The sequence below is a fragment of the Pelecanus crispus genome, chromosome 1 (genome assembly GCF_030463565.1).
Source record: "Pelecanus crispus isolate bPelCri1 chromosome 1, bPelCri1.pri, whole genome shotgun sequence".
NCBI classification, from domain to species: domain Eukaryota; kingdom Metazoa; phylum Chordata; class Aves; order Pelecaniformes; family Pelecanidae; genus Pelecanus; species Pelecanus crispus.
The window spans coordinates 54564198-54580487 of NC_134643.1; the positions used below are offsets into that span (position 1 = coordinate 54564198).

Sequence of the window (16290 nt, forward strand, 5' to 3'; positions counted from 1 at the left end):
CAACAGACTAAGTGCTTTCTTGTGCTAGAAGTGCCCAGAAACCTCAAAGGCAAATGTCTGTCATTAGAGATTTCTTCCGTGTAGTGTTAGACACTGTGTCTAGACTGACTAATTTTCCTTTTGTGGTATTCTTTAATTTATATAAGGCATAATGCTTATGTGATAGAAAAATAGTGTTAGTGTAATACATAATAGAATAGCTGAGCTTCTCAAGCGTTGCATTAAACTTCTTTGTGTTTAATTCTGTTTTGAACTACACAGTGCAAAATTCAGACTTCATGTTCAATACTCTCTTTAATTTAGTAATTTTTTCCTCTGATCAGAAATTGTTGATGCTTTGAATTTGCAAATAGATGGTATGTATTCCTCCTAACTTTGGGCAGCCACTGACCGACCTACGCATCTTTAGGGCATTCATGGTTTTTTTTCTGTCTTGAAAGTATATTTTATGAGGGAAGGGGCTGTGCCCTTGAACTGTGTATTTCTCTTTATTGACTTTAAAAGCATTTAAGGATGTCTAACTCTACAACAGACATCCACAGTGTAAATACCTGTTTTGTCAGCAGAATCTCATTTAGGGAATGTACCTGGAGTTTTACAGGGAGGTATAGTAGGATTATGTGTTTGTTCAGTGAGTGATGGGGTACTGAAAAACTGCTTATTTTGGGGGGGTGATAGGCCTTTTTTAAGGGTCTTTTTAAAGAAAGCGTATCGAGTAAGATTTTCATAATGCATGTATGTGGCTGAATGTTCTATTTTCTGTACAGTTAGTTGCTTTTTGTTGACCTTCACAGTTGTTATTGCCTCCAGTTATGTTTTGAGTGCAGAGAAAAGTAGCACAGTGTAAATTAGCTAGAGTATACTGTGAAAACAAGAGTTCAAAACTGAAAATTGTCTGCTTTTTTGAAATATCAGGTTAATACGAAAGCTGTTGAGCTGGTACAGTAGTAACACTGCAATGCAGTACAATGTGATGCATGCTTTTTTTTTTTCTTCTAGCGTGTTATAATTCAGCGAATTTTGCCTTGCTTGACTTCTGAATTTGTGAATCCTGATATGGTACCCTTTGTCTTGCCTAACGTTCTCCTAATTGCTGAGGAATGCACCAAAGAAGAATACATCAGGCTCATTCTGCCTGATCTTGGTCCTGTTTTTAAGCAGCAAGAACCAATCCAGGTATGTTAATATTGTTCAGATTACAGTTTTTCTCTTTGGTGTTTTTTTCCCTGGAAAATGACTAATTGTTCTATTTCCCTTTTCCAGCTTCACACAGATTGCCCAGCCTGCTCTGTAGTTGTCCAGGCAGTCAGTCTTGATTCATATGAAACAAGATTTTTTCCAGGAAATTCACAAAGCCTCTACCCCTGCTTTTTTAGATGGGTTTTCTGAGGGCATATTTGCATTTATAGATGAAATCAGATTAGCAAAAAAGGAAACATTTAATTTACCACTCAATTCTTGGTTTTGGTTGGTTGTAGAAGGTATATTTGTAAGCATTTTATTTCTTATATAGCCAATCTGAGCAGGGCTGTGCAGGACAATATTTGCACTTACTCTACTAGTAGCTGATCTTACGATTTTATTCTTTTTTTCCTCGTATCCAGATTGCTGACACTGGGATCATGGGGTGGAAAAGTTGCAACTTTGACACTCTCTTAAAAGTGCTGTTTATTGATGATAACAAAATAGTTTTTATTTGCGGGCTGTGCACAAATTTGTGAAATTTGTTTCATTTTATTTGACAAATGTATTATGTAAGTAAAATACATTTTTTTTCTGTTGTTTACATGCATAAAAGTAGTAAGACATTATCATTATTGTAAAGGAACAAAACATTTGCATGCTTTTGTCAACACCATGTGCATGATGATTCCTGAGAATTGTCACTAGTTTAGGCATTGTGCCTCCGCAGATAAAAGGCAGCTATGTGTTCCTTCTAGCTCACCTTGTTTTACTGCTGGATGCTATTATTTCTCTGCAGAGCACTTAAGGGACAAGATAAATGTAGGAATGAACAACTAGGTGTTTTATTTCCAGGTTTCAGAAAACCGGATCAGAGAACTCTCATTTATACTGGGGAGGGGAGAAAGGGGGCAATTGTGTAAATAAGAATACCTCCAAAAATTAGAACTACTTAATGCTGTTTACTTTTGGTACACTGAGGCTCTATGTTAGCTTTGTTGTTGTCTTGAAAAAATCAAAACGTCTAACCGACCGAAAGCCCGTGAACGTCTTATTTGTGCTGTTTCATCCTAAAAGGTAACATTGTGTTTTGCTACCTTTAACATCAGATTTGTGAGACAATCCTCACTGCAAAAAGTTTGTCTCAAAAGTTGTATCTGAGCATAATGGGCACAAAAGCTGTTTTATTTCTTGAGAAATGAGGGAAGCAAAATACAGACTTGGGGTCAGCTCATAAAGAGCGAGCTTTGCAAAGTTTTTCTGTAGCTTTCTAGATACTATATATTAAATTCTTATGTTGACATTTTTAATGCACACAAAGTAGTAGATGGTTTATTCCACTATTATTTCTGTTGCCTTTCTAGTATGGCAAAGTTTAAATGATCTAGGACAGGTTTTCAAAGTTAATATACCAGGAATTCACGAAAAAAAATAAGGATTCAGAGTGCCAGAGGACAGAATTCCAGGTCTGACTGTCTTTGTGCAAGGCAAAAGCATCCAGTTCTTGTGAGTTTGTAACTCATAGAGAGGGGCGGATAGGGAGTGCCAGTGTTTCTTCCAAATGCTCTCTCAAGATGTTTTAGAATTGTATGAGGGGCCTGTTGCTTGGCTTTCATAGGGTACCTGAGTTAGGAACTGAATGGATCATAGTGAAGCTGCTGTAATTCAGTGTGAAGAAATTGTTATCCAGTGTTCACAATATCTTTGTATGAGGGAATATGAAAATGGAATATTCAGTTAAACTACTCATTCATATCGTGCTCTTGGAGTAACAGGTGTGCTGTAAATTAACATCCTAGCTTACTCTGACATAGCTTCCCAGTGTAGACAAACCCTTAATTTATATCTAGGGTAATCCATGGAGAGTTAGCATATGATGTGCTGTAAATTCATATTCTAATTCAGTACACTAAAATGTACCCTGACAAGTATTGGGCTCTGTATCAATGAATGAAGCACATCTTTAGCACTATTGTTTAGAGTGCAACTGCTGCTGCTTGCTTATTATATGGTGTGTGTGAATCTGTGACTGTAACATCTTAGTTTCTACTTAAATAGATAAGAAGTGTCAAATATGACCCCGGAAAGCTAAAAATAAAAGGTGTTCATTGGAACAGCATGAACTACATTCTAGTTAAAGACGGGTAGAGAGAGAGAGCAAAAACGATTCAGCTTTATGTTATCTTAGTTGAAAAGCATTGACAGCCAGTGGAAAACAGCTGAACTGCTTCTGTGAAATCTAAATGACTATATAGAACAATGTTTAATTTAAAAGCAGTCTGTTATATGTTCAAACATCTTTTTATTTTAGAGGAGCTTTTCTAGTTGTTAAATAACAGGTTTCATTCATGTCCTTTTCAAATTTGCAAAAACAAATGGTCCTTCTCCAAAAGTATACATTTAACTAACATAGAAACTATCATGCCATAGTATTACAGGGTTGCTAGACAGGAGAACAACAGTGTTATGAGCGCATGTAGGTTTCAAAAAGCCAAGTTTAGGACAAATAAAAATTCTTTATTCAAGAATAATAACTGTAAAACTGATCTGGTCCATCTCACCCTAATTCTCCCAAATTTGGGGATGTTGCATCAGAATCAATATTCATGGAGTGAATTAATGGGTTTGTGTGTGTATGTGTACAGTTTAGGTAGTTATAATTATACAATAAGAAAACACACATTAGCTGCAGTTTAAAAGAATTTCTTTTTCTTTCATGTAAAAGAAGGCAAATGAAAGGGGAAAACTTGTCATGTGGTCTTGGTACACTTGTATTTCTACACTCTGATGCTTCTGTTTATTTGACATAGAAGCACTGATTGCTACAAATTTTTAGACTTAAAAGTTGAAATCTTTTCCTCCTATGAAATACTTGGCTTTTTATTATTAACGTGATACCATTCACCGCAGTTTATCCATCTAGTCTAATCTGTTTTCTAAAAGGAGTCTAGATATCAATGGATAGTCAATGTCAATTGTAGCAAGTTGTCTCACCTATCTGAGGTGAGACACGAGTCTTATGAGTTACGTAGCTCTCTGTATTAGAGACTGAGCCTGGATGAGTAACTTAGAATAGTAGCTAACTTTCAGATGGCTAAGCCTAAGCAAAGTGAATCCCGCTATGTAAATGTGCTTAACGTGAGGTGGATTTTTTTTGTTTGCGATTTTTCATTTTATGATACACAATTTCCATGTGAAATAGAATAAAGGTATTTTATGTCCATATAGTAGCTGTAATACTGTTTTCACTGTGTTCCTACTTTGATTCTAGATACAGATGGAATACAGCTTTTATATGTGGAGTTGTGCTAAAGTGCTTTGAGGACAGCATTTGAGCCATAGTTTTTTGAAAGTTTTGCTTTTTCAGCAGTGATGTGTGTATAAAGATTTTCTGTGGGTGGATTTTAACAAAAGACCATGTTTTAAATAGAAACAACAACTCCTTCCTTAGCCATTAGGACTTCTTGTTTCAGAAGGATTAGTCTAGAACAGGCATATTTTGTTTGATTTGTATTTGCTGTTTTTAAAATGCAATAATATGTCAAAGTGCTTTTTGTCTTCCATGCCTTCAGGCAAGCAACATGGTAAGTGGTCACATTTACTGAATTACAAGAAAACTTTTTATGTTTTTATGATTTGATACAACACACTTTAAATTGTAAGTGTATGTTTCTGGAATTAAAACTTTCGGCATCTGAATTGTCCTTCTTCTAATAGATCTTGTTGATCTTCCTGCAAAAAATGGACCTGCTTCTAACCAAAACTCCACCAGATGAAATAAAGAACAGCGTTCTACCAATGGTTTATAGAGCCCTGGAAGCACCTTCAATCCAGATCCAGGTATAGAAATTGCAGTCTTTATTTAAAACAATATTTTTCTCTTTTCTTTAAGCTGATGTGCCAACTTTTTGTATACTTGCATATACGTATTTTTGTATACTTGCGTTTGTTTACTTGAAAAAAAAAATTATAAAGCTGTGTAATATTCCTGAATGTTGAAAGAGATTAATGTTTTCTTACAGAAAATTGGTTTTAGTAAAATAAAATTTAATTCCCTTATTTTCCAGGGAGTAACCACTTGACTGTTGTTCTAATGCTCTTTTCCTAAATTCTTACTAGCCCCCATAGCAAAAAGTAGGATGTGCATTTATACTACATTGCCTGTGCAGCAGAAACTACGCAGGCATGCATGCTCTTACCAGTCAATGAGAGGTGGCTTATTCTGGGGTCCTGCTGGTAAGAACATGTGTGCTAACAGTTACCTTGGAAGACCTGACTTGCTGTAATATTATATTAATACACCTTCTGGTGGCATTTTTATGTATCCATATTTTATTTTTTCTCTTTATGCTTTCTCTACCTTTCTAAGGTTCTTCTTTGTTTTTTAAATCATTCTTCTACTGGAGTTAACTTCCAGTTACCCAAAGGCATTCAGGGGTGGGAGGGGGAGATAAACAAACAAAATATTTCTTAAAGAAGGATTTGGATAACCAGGTGTGACTTACCTTTCCAAACGCTTTGCAATATTATGGAGAAAGGTTTTTGTTTCTAAATACCTGGCGTGAGTTTTTTTCCTGCATCCGTAGTTTGGTTACTTAGGTATTTACTTGCAACATGTATTTAATATTGCTGTGTCTTAGTTTTTGAGATTGGGCTGAGATCATGTATTTTTTTTTCTCTGTTGCTTAAGTATGTTTTATCTTGATATGCTCTTTTATCTTTAAGCCTATCATTGTGCTGCTGCAGTGTTGTTGATAATACTCATTCAGATTTGCTTGACTTATGTAGGAAAATGTTACAGTTTGATGTAATAAAAGTTGGGTTTTATATAAAGGTGTTTTGTGAAAATGAAAGATATTCTTGCTATCCAAATATTTTATTATAAATTTATGTATACTCTTTTTGAAATCCATTTTCCAAGGTTCTATGTACATATCATGATGCTTTATTATTCTAGCTATTTTTAAGTGAATCTGATAGATTAAGGTCAGCTTAGTTGAACGTGGTATTTCCTTACATATTTCCTTAAAAGGAAAGCTTAAGAAGACATTTTAAACTAATTTTGATCTTGAGTAATATCAGTATTAATTTTATAATAAACATGCATGTTTCTTTTTAAACTTATGCAGAACTTTTTTTTATAGGAGCTTTGCCTAAACATAATTCCCACGTTTGCCAATTTAATAGATTACCCATCAATGAAAAATTCATTAATTCCAAGAATTAAAAATGCATGCTTGCAAACTTCTTCTCTTGCTGTAAGTATTGTAATACTTTTTTTTCTCAGTCCTCAGAAAATGTTGTTGCCTTTAATTACTTTGGCTTTTCTGCTGTTGTGTCTTTAAAGAGAAGCCCACCAATGTGCTCTTATTTCTTGTTGAGATTTTTTTTTTACTTTTTTACTCTAACAATTTTTAAAGTTGTTAACAACTTATCTTGTTAATAATACTGTAAAAATTCTGAAGTGTGTTCCACTATAATATGTTAACAGCGTTTGTCCTGCAGAAAGGCCAAGGTTTTGTGAGCAGTAACTATATGTATTTTCCTTTCATGAACCAAAAGGGTTTTTTTAACTTGTCTTGAGTTTTCAAATATGAAGGTTGTAGTTTCAATAGCACCTGTTTTCTTCTGAGTTTTGTAAGGATTTTTTTTTTCTTAGGCAAAAATACAGTAAAGAGTTTGTTTAATTCTTATCATACTTCACAGGTCCGGGTAAACTCACTAGTGTGCTTGGGCAAGATTTTGGAGTACTTGGATAAATGGTTTGTGCTTGATGATATTTTACCTTTTCTACAACAAATTCCGTCCAAGGAACCTGCAGTGCTAATGGGCATTTTAGGTAATTAATACTTTCAACTTTCTCCTCTTTTGTGCTTTGTTGTAAATCTGAAAGCTTTCTTATTATCATTGGTAATGTTTACATAGTGTATCGCTAAAATGACTATTAAAAACTTCTGTTTATGGTTCCTAAGTATGCTTCTGTTCAGTTACCTATGTATTGCTGGTACTCCTGAACACTGGCACATATATTTGTAGTTTTCAAGGCCCAATGCAGTTCTGAGTACTCAGTGCAGTTCTTGAGCTGTAATGCTTTCACAGGCTGTATGGTCCACACAGCCAGAAAGGCTGTTTTCCTCAGAAGAGTGTATGATTTGTCTTCTTTCAGATTCTGAGCACCTTGCTGGAGCTTTTAAGATGTTGCTGTTGCCTTCTCTTACCAGTCTTGCATGTCAGGTGCTATAAATAATTGTCCACAAATCTACAGCTCTTCACTGCAGGTTTTGTTAGACTCATTTTGTTGGACATTTAAGCAAACATGGCTGCCTTTGCACTGAGATGGAGCATAGTCTGGGTGAGGTTTCACAAAACAGCTAACAAACCCTAACGGCTTGTTACTTCTGGAATGGGAGGCCTCGCTCCCACTTGTGCTTTCCTAGTGACACTCTGGTGCTTGCCTAACTCAGGATGCGTGATTTTAACAACTTGAATGGGCCCAAGGAGACCAGATGACCAGAGTCAGCGCCAAGAAAGAGGTGTGACTGCGTGGCCAAGTCTGGAAGATAGTGACCATTTCTCTTACTGACAACAAAGTAGTAGACAGAAGACCATTTGTAACAAGCTGAGCTGTACCAGCAGTAGCCCTGATTAAACAATGTGATAATATGTGTTGGTGTCGTGGTTTACTCAGTCAGCAACTAAGCACCACACAGCCACTCGCTCACACTCCCCCGCGCCCCCGGTGGGATGGGGGAGAGAATTAAAAAAGGAAAACCCGTGGGTTAAGATGAAGGCAGTTTAATAGGACAGCAGAGGAAGAGAAAGTAATAATACTAATAATAATGATAAAAGAATATACAAAACAAGTGATGCACAATGCAAACACTCACCACCTGCTGACCAATGCCTAGCCCATCCCCGAGCAGCAATCACTGCTCCCCAGCCAACTCCCCCCCCCACCAGTTTGTATACTGAGCATGATGTCATATGGTATGGAATAGCCCTTTGGCCAGTTTGGATCAACTACCCTGGCTGTGCCCCCTCCCAGCTTCTTGTGCACCTGGCAGAGCATGGGAAGCTGAAAAGTCCTTGACTAGCATAAGCAGTACTTAGCAACAACAAAACATCAGTGTGTTATCAGCATTCTTCTCATACTAAATCCAAAACACATCACTATGCCAGGTACTAGTAAGAAAATTAACTCTATCCTAGCTGAAACCAGAACAGATGGTAGCATTATTTTGATTTGCTCAAAATTAGCAAGTACTAATTTAAAGCTGCCTGTTTCCTTTAATCCTTGCAGCTTTGACTTGTATTTGCTGTCTGAGAGTGAGGGACAGCGTATCTTTTACTTAAGTTGTATTACTCCTGAATTCTACCTGGATACAGTGGATAAGTGAACCCTAGTTTGGAAATGATGGGCTGAAATCAATTTTACATACTTGGTCTCTCCTTTTTTCTGGAATCATAAGACCTTCCATCTTGTGTGTAATATCTTCTTTGGCCAGCTGACAGCTCTGTTCTAATACTAACCATAGAAAGTGAGGAAAGCTACTGCTGCTTTTATGCTAGTATGTTCAGTGTTTGCCACCAGAGGTGGACTATTTAAGTGGAGGAATCTTCCTGTCAGAAACACTGTAGAACTTGTAGGCTTAACATTGGATCCCTCATGCCTGCCAGTATTCTTTTTTCAGTGACTTTAGAACAGATAAAGACTATGCCTGATTTCTGATCCTATGTGTAACACAGCCCCAAACATTTAGGTAAGAATCTTTGTAAAATGCAATCAGAGAACAGTGTGATAGTTACTCTACTCCTAGGCACTAGGAGAGAACATACCCTTAGTTAACGCAGCTCAGTTTCTCAGTGGCAGTTTGTCCATTTGTGCTAACCCAGCTGCTCGTGATCTGTTCAAAGATGCATATACCCAGATAATTGACCAGGACAATACATTGCCTAATATTAGGTTTCAAAGCTGCAGAGTATTACTTTGGACCTCCTCTTGTTCTAAACTTCAGCAAAGCCTCTTGTTATAATATGTTTGTGTTGTGGATGAGTACTTAGCTTTTCTGATTCTGTTGGTCATGTTTGTCCCTGCTTGCACACAGAGCCGATGTATGTTCAGATGATCGATACATATAGAGGGTGCTACTTTGTTCACATTGTTTACTAAACTTAACAATTTCTGCTATTTTGATGTTGTATGTCAGGTATTTACAAATGTACATTTACTCATAAGAAGTTGGGAATTACCAAAGAACAGCTTGCAGGAAGAGTATTGCCTCATCTGATTCCTCTTAGTATTGAGAACAATCTTAATCTCAATCAGGTAGGAACATGACTATGTTGCATGCTTTTACTTGATGAATTGGTAGAGAATAGATTTAAACTGTTGTCAGAGAAGAATTTGTACAGTACTCTATGCCTATGTCTGTTGTAAAAGCAAACAAACAAACCAAAAAAAACCTTCCAGTATTACTTTATTTGCATGTTTAAAGCTTGTTATTTTTCCTTGGATTTAACTGATCTAGTATAAAATTTCAAAATTAATACTAACACCTTCCAAATATCCTGCAAAAGCAGTTAGCTACTAACATAATTACAATTCAAATTAAAAGCTAAAGTACAATCTTAATGTTTCTTCCCTTGCTCTTGTTTGTAAATGTTGCCGATAATGTAGCAGTGCAATTATAGGAATTTTTTTTGAAAATTAATCTGGTAATATTCGTCTGTGGGTTTTTTTGTCTGGGTCACCCCACTTTTTTTTTTTTAGTGATACATATTTTTCACTGTTTCAGTATACACTCTGCTTGTAGTTGGGTATCTAGTGGAAGATAGTGAAGCTGGATTATAAATTATTTAAAAATCTGCAGTTTATCTGACATTGTGTATTGTAAGTTTTATGAGATACTACCTTTTAAATTATACATGTCTGAATTCTATCACTGCAAAATCCAAACTTCTTGTATATTTCTTTTACAGTTCAATTCTTTTATTTGTGTTATAAAAGATATGCTTAATAGATTGGAGGCAGAGCATAAAACAAAACTTGAGCAACTTCATGTCATGCAAGAGCAACAGAAGTAAGTGTTTATTTACGTGTATACTAGAGAAAGAAAAAGTGAGTGGAGATAAATTTCAGTTAATTTTTTAGCAAATGTGAGAAAAATCTAGCCATAGCAATAAAAAATCTAGGTAATTCTTACTTCAGTAGTTGAGAATTACCTCAAATAAGCATAGTTGGCAGCAAAGATTTATTAGTCCTAGAATGATAATAATATTGTGATGTCAATGGTTTTATAGAGTAAAATCCTTTACTTTTATACAGTTCAGTCACAGTTTATTATTTTGAGTCAATAATTTTAAATTAATTCATTAAATGTAAAAGTTCATACTGAGCTCCACTAGTACAATTTATGTCTTGCTTCTATATGCTAAGTTGCTTTTCTGTAGTTTTTGAGAACATAAACCATACTGGAGAAACATAAACATTGCAGCCTTCTAGAAGGCAGTGATACTTGAAGATATGTAGAGCTATTGTATGGAGTCTGATACAAGGTGAGATTTCTGAGTCAAATTAACTTGGGCTACCCAAAGTCTGTGTCACCCTGTTCAAAAGGAGGAACTAAGACCATGTGAAATGATCATTAGGAAACCTTTACAATTTAGAATATTAACATTTTCCAGTCTCCTACAGGCATGCTATAAAAATGGCAGTGCTCTCATAAAACAATTTTTTTGTATTGTTTAAATGCAGAAGAATAATCTGCATTGCTGAATTAGTGTTGTGGATGTGACTGTGAAGTTGTCTTTTTGTAATATGTATACTTTGCACTTTGTAGATCTTTGGATATAGCTAACCAAATGAGTGTGTCTGAAGAGGCAAGATCTAGTAGTACAAGTAATCAGGTAAGTGACAATATTTTATTGAGTTACTTAGAAATTTAAAATTACTTAGTCAATATTTATGTTACCTTAAATTACAGTATTTCAAATAACTAAGTTTTATTTCTTTGAACTTCAACAGATTGACAAGGTATTTAATACTAGTGGAACTGACCTTCTAACCAGTGGATCAGATAGTAAAGAGAATGAGATGTCATCAAAACAGAAAAAGGTGTGTTTTACTTTGTTTTGAAATCTTGTTACATCCATCTGTCTAATACAAGATTGATATGGTTGCATAAAGAGTATGTGTAAATATTTATTTAAAGCTTTAAAAGAAAAACTAATTGCTTTTATATAGCACAGCACCATACATAGTGACATGTGAAGATCCACTGAAAAATGTTCAAATCATATCCTTGAATTTCTGGGAAAGCCTTTCCTTGAAAATAGCTTTGTATGAAGTAGGCAGCAAATTAGGATTATAAATTTTTGGTCATTTTCTTTCTCCTCAATTATTCAGTGAAACTGAAACTTCAGCAGTGGATTTAGATAGGAAAATCAAAATAGGCAGCTTATGATAAAATTACAAACAGATGAAGATGAAATGTAGAATTTCATGTAGTGGCAGAGACTAACATTTACTGTACAATTCAAAGTTAAGTGAAAATGAACAGTCAGTATGGGGATAAATACAAAAAGCAAGGAAAAAGCATGGCATGACATAGAATATTAAACATAAGCCTAAACTATTGCAAAATTCTTTTCATGCTATTAGTTATGTATATGGGTCCCCAGAATCTGTACATTTTATCATTTTCATTTCTAGTTATTTGAACCATCTCACTAATTTTGGGCTAAGGGGGAATGATTTTATGATTTTATCCTTCATCATTGACAAAAGTAGAGTTTAAAATCCTGAAAAGCCTCTTAAGCAATCTCAAAATAAAATTCCCTTTCCAACTCCATGGTCAGCTGCAGTTCTATATCAAGTGCCAGCTGGTAACCATATGAAAACAAAAACTGTGAAGAACGCTTTTTCTTATGCCCAACATTAAGAAGACAAAGCTAAAATGGTTTTGTTGTGATACCTCTTTATTTGAGATCTGCTCGAATTTCTCTTTATGCTACCTTTTAATATCGTATTTATTTGCTTTAAGTAGTTTTTAGCAATATGATAAATATTATAATAGATTTTGTGTTTATCCATTTTCTCTTTTGTATAAGTAATATGTATTGCTCTACCACATATTGAAATGACAGTGCTATTTATGAAATAAAAATATCAGTGTAAGAATAACCATTCCATGCAACTCAGTGTCAGTACTTTCCCTTTTAAAGGCATCACTTACACTTGAAGAGAAGCAAAGGTTAGCTAAAGAACAAGAACAGGCACAGAAACTGAAAAGCCAGCAACCTCTTAAGCCACAAGCAACTGCAATAACACCTCCAGTGAAGCAGGTGAGAAAGAACAAGCTACTGCACTGTTCCCATTGGAGCTGTGATGCTTTTTCCTTTCAAGTGCTGTATGCACTTAGCATTTTTTTCTCCTGTGAGTCACCTTTGTGTTCACTGGTAGTACAGTGGCAAAGCTGAGAAAAACTAAAATTTTAATCTGCCTTCCATTTGCATCATTAACGATATTTCCCACTTTTTAAGTTGCAGGAGTTTCCAAAGGAATAATTATTGGAAACCCCTTGTTCTAGATAAGGAAAAAGCACATGTTAAAAAAGGTTTTGCTCTGAAGAGTTTATTAACTACAGGCTTGGGGATAGGAATGGGGCATGTAAGCAAATGTCATAGTGGTACTTTGTGTGTAGTCTTAGTTGTCAAATTAAAGCTGCATAACAATTAGTTCTAAGTAGCAAAGAACAAAAATAACCTAATTGCTGTTGTGTATAATTACATTTCATGCCCAATTGTATGCAGCAAATTCTAATTTCTGAAAAATGAATGCCACTTCTGCAGGAGCAATGATAAAGACTGTTGCTAGAGTGTTTGTACAGGAAAAGCATTTAACTGCATTTTATGTATTTTGCAGACAAAAGACTTGACAGATACCTTGATAGATAATATGTCATCTTTGACTAGCCATTCTATCAACAAAGCTAAAGTTGCATCTTCAAACAGCTTCTCTTCTGTCCCTTCTATGGGTGTTGGAATGGGATTTTCATCACCTATTGACAACACAAAGAGAAATATAACAAATGGACTAAATACTAATATGGGTTTTCAGACTGCTGGATTCAGTATGGGACCTGGTCCCACCACTCAGAATTTCTTCAGTGGTCCAAGTGCAACAGCAACAACCAAGATGAACATTGTACCGACTGCCAATATGCCAAATTACAGTCCTATGAATGCTGCATCTTCAATCTCTCCACTGACACAACAAAACAGACCCCCAGATATGTCTGCTTTAGATAATCTTTTTGGTCCTCAGAAACCCAAAGTTAGTATGAAGCAGTTGGCTCAACAGAAATCAAGCCAGTGGGTTAATCAGTTTGTACCCCCGCAAGGTTCCCCAGGTGCGAGCGGTTCAGTGTTGGGACCTCAGATGAACATGATGGGACAGACTGGCTTTGGTATACAGGGTAATCCTTTCTTTGCTCCTCAGAACTTTGCACAACCAGCAAACACAATGACAAACAGCAGCTCAGCTAGTAATGACTTAAAAGATCTTTTTGGGTAAAACGTTTTGTTTTCTTCTTTCAAAGATTGATGAAATTTGGATCATGGGTAAGCTGATTAACATCTTTCTTTGGATTAGTAAAAGCATGACTTGGGGAAACTTTCAACCCAGCAAAGTAAAGACTTTTGCACTAGAAAAAAGGCTTGATTTTGTATTCACCTGGTACTGCAGTGAAATTGCATAAGTGCAAAGTCATCTTACATGCCTAAGATTTCCTGTCTCTTTACCGAACATCAGAGCACTGAAGGTAGGATGCATATATTCAATCGAAAAAGAAGCAGCTAAGTATTTCAAAATTATTCAGAAGTGCACTCAATCAACTCTTATGAAATTTCCTACAGAATTTTTTTCCTTAAATTCAACAAAAAAAAAAAAATGCTTAGGGGATAATAACACTAGTAAGTGCAATCCTGCAGCTCAGTCCTTTCAGTGTCTGCTAAATTGTTATTGATGATTTGTGTTGCCTGAATTTGGCACAAACTGTCATTTTTGCCATATGACAGTTTGCAAAAAGTAAATTCTTACGCTGCCTCAAAAAGTTTTGTTAGCCATGTTACATAGAAAGATGTCTAACCAGTAACTGTGTAAGAGGCTAAGAAGAGAAAATATTTTGTATTTCTTCTCTTACAAGATAGTTAAAATTAATGTGGTAGTAAACTACAAGAAGATTCAGGAGGCATAAGAACTTGTTTTAAAATTTTATGCAAGCTTGGGACAGAGTAAGAACACTGCTCCAATGGTCATGCTGGTTTACAACCTGTTTTATAATGCCTTGTTACCAGCCACATAGCAAAAGCAACATACCACTTAAGCAGGATTTTAAAATACATGCGGTGACATGATCACATTTATTATATATTCCAATGTTTCGGCTAATTTGATACTGCTTCTAACTGGTGTGAAAAAAGAATGCTAGTAGTTATGGAACCTCCTAAAAAGAATGTTCTCTGTAAATGTTGACTGCCCAAACTGTGTAACTAAGCCGGTCTGTGTAACTAAACACACTCTGTTTAGTTACACAGAAATGTCTTGAATTACTTCATAGATTTTGGGTCCGTTGCAAAGACGGAAAAGGATTGCCTCATAAAAGTTGCACATGGTTGTGTGAAAAAGCAGACTGCCATAAATTGCCTTGACTAGAATAAACGATTCAATTTTAATTTTGTTTTAACTCAAGTCCTTATGAAGGGTAGATGAATATGAAGCGAGTTCTCAAATACAGATTTGTAAGCTCTAGAATATATGGTAAATACACAGGTATTTCAGATCCTTTTTATTGTATTGCTCCAAATTTAATAAAGCTCTCCAGAAAACCAAACAGTAGTTTCTTCTGTTTCCCAGAAGGTGTATGTTCAGCTTGCCCATGATAGAATCTCTGTTCTGTCAGATGCTACTGTTGGGTTTTAACTTTTTCTTTCCTAGGAATTTCAGGAGCTTTCTTACATAATATTTTGAAGATTATAGCTGGCTATTTTGAGAAGGAAAGAACTAGTTACCTTTTTTATGGAAAGCCTACATGCTTTATTTTTCAAAGCCTTTCACTGAAGAAATTGTTCTTTCATTTGCTGCTTAAGAAACCAAAGGGCCTTATGCTGTAAATGTGACTTGTATTTTGTTATATTTCCACGGTTCTAAGCGGTAATAGTATTAAGCATATTTCTTAAAGAATTGTTTATGTATTATAGCTGCTGCCTTAGTCCTATTACTTTAAAATACCTGGGACCAGTGAAATTGTGGTTTAGAAAACAATACCTAACATATTGTGATGCTTATGTTCTGTTAATATTCATGGTAAACATTGTAGGTTATGTTAAGAGATCTGTGTAAACTTAAGACAATACTAGAACTGTTAAACTATTTACGTTCATTTATGGTTGCTAGTACTCTATACTCTGAGTCACACTAATGTCTTCTTTTATGTCAACTTTTGAAAGCTACATTTTGTTAGGATAACTTAGGCAAGCCTTTGAAGAATTACTTGAATCTGTATTCCTCTAAATTATTTGGAAAATAAGTTTATATTAAAAATAACATCTCTTAGGACTCTATAATGTATTAAATTAATACATCCATTGTAAAGGCAGTCTTAAATGTCAGTGTTCTGATCTGGGGTTTCAGTCCCTGATCCCCCTGGGCTAGGGGCTTTTCAGAACTGGATTTTAATTTAACCTGCTGGAGGGGAAATTAACTGAAAAAATTGATCAAATTTTATACGCTAGACCTTCTGAACTGTGGGGTTTGAGGTATATGCTTTTGGCGTAGGCTATCTGAGAATATAATCTAATTTGTAAGAACAAATTAAAAAAAAAATCCTACAAGTTCAAATTAAGAGAGGCTCTTCTATGCAGTGGTAATGTAATGGAATAAGATCTTTATCTGGATCAAGTAATATGATTTTTTTTTTCTACTTACATTTGAGAACATTTCTTGTTTGCTACAATTTTCAGAACGACCAGAGTAGAAGAGTAACAACAAAGAAAACTGAAAAGGGTGCTTATGAAAGTTATAACAAAATTTTCCAGTTATTTAAAAGT

General features: G+C 35.2%; 1 protein-coding gene across 2 annotated transcripts in view; it reads left to right on the forward strand.

The window, feature by feature from the left end:
• The window catches only part of SCYL2 (SCY1 like pseudokinase 2), a 34071-nt gene extending 18482 nt beyond the window's left edge, over positions 1-15589 (forward strand). The window contains exons 8-18 of one of the 2 annotated variants that reach the window (XM_075708253.1): positions 1000-1176; positions 4755-4766; positions 4900-5022; positions 6327-6440; positions 6889-7021; positions 9390-9508; positions 10162-10262; positions 11022-11088; positions 11207-11296; positions 12406-12525; positions 13106-15589. In XM_075708253.1, the coding sequence (XP_075564368.1) occupies positions 1000-1176; positions 4755-4766; positions 4900-5022; positions 6327-6440; positions 6889-7021; positions 9390-9508; positions 10162-10262; positions 11022-11088; positions 11207-11296; positions 12406-12525; positions 13106-13756 (1707 nt within the window). In that variant the 3' untranslated portion in view covers positions 13757-15589. The remainder of the gene's footprint in view (positions 1-999; positions 1177-4754; positions 4767-4899; positions 5023-6326; positions 6441-6888; positions 7022-9389; positions 9509-10161; positions 10263-11021; positions 11089-11206; positions 11297-12405; positions 12526-13105) is intronic. The other variant, XM_009493368.2, reaches the window with a different exon arrangement.
• The last annotated feature ends 701 nt before the right edge of the window (positions 15590-16290 follow it).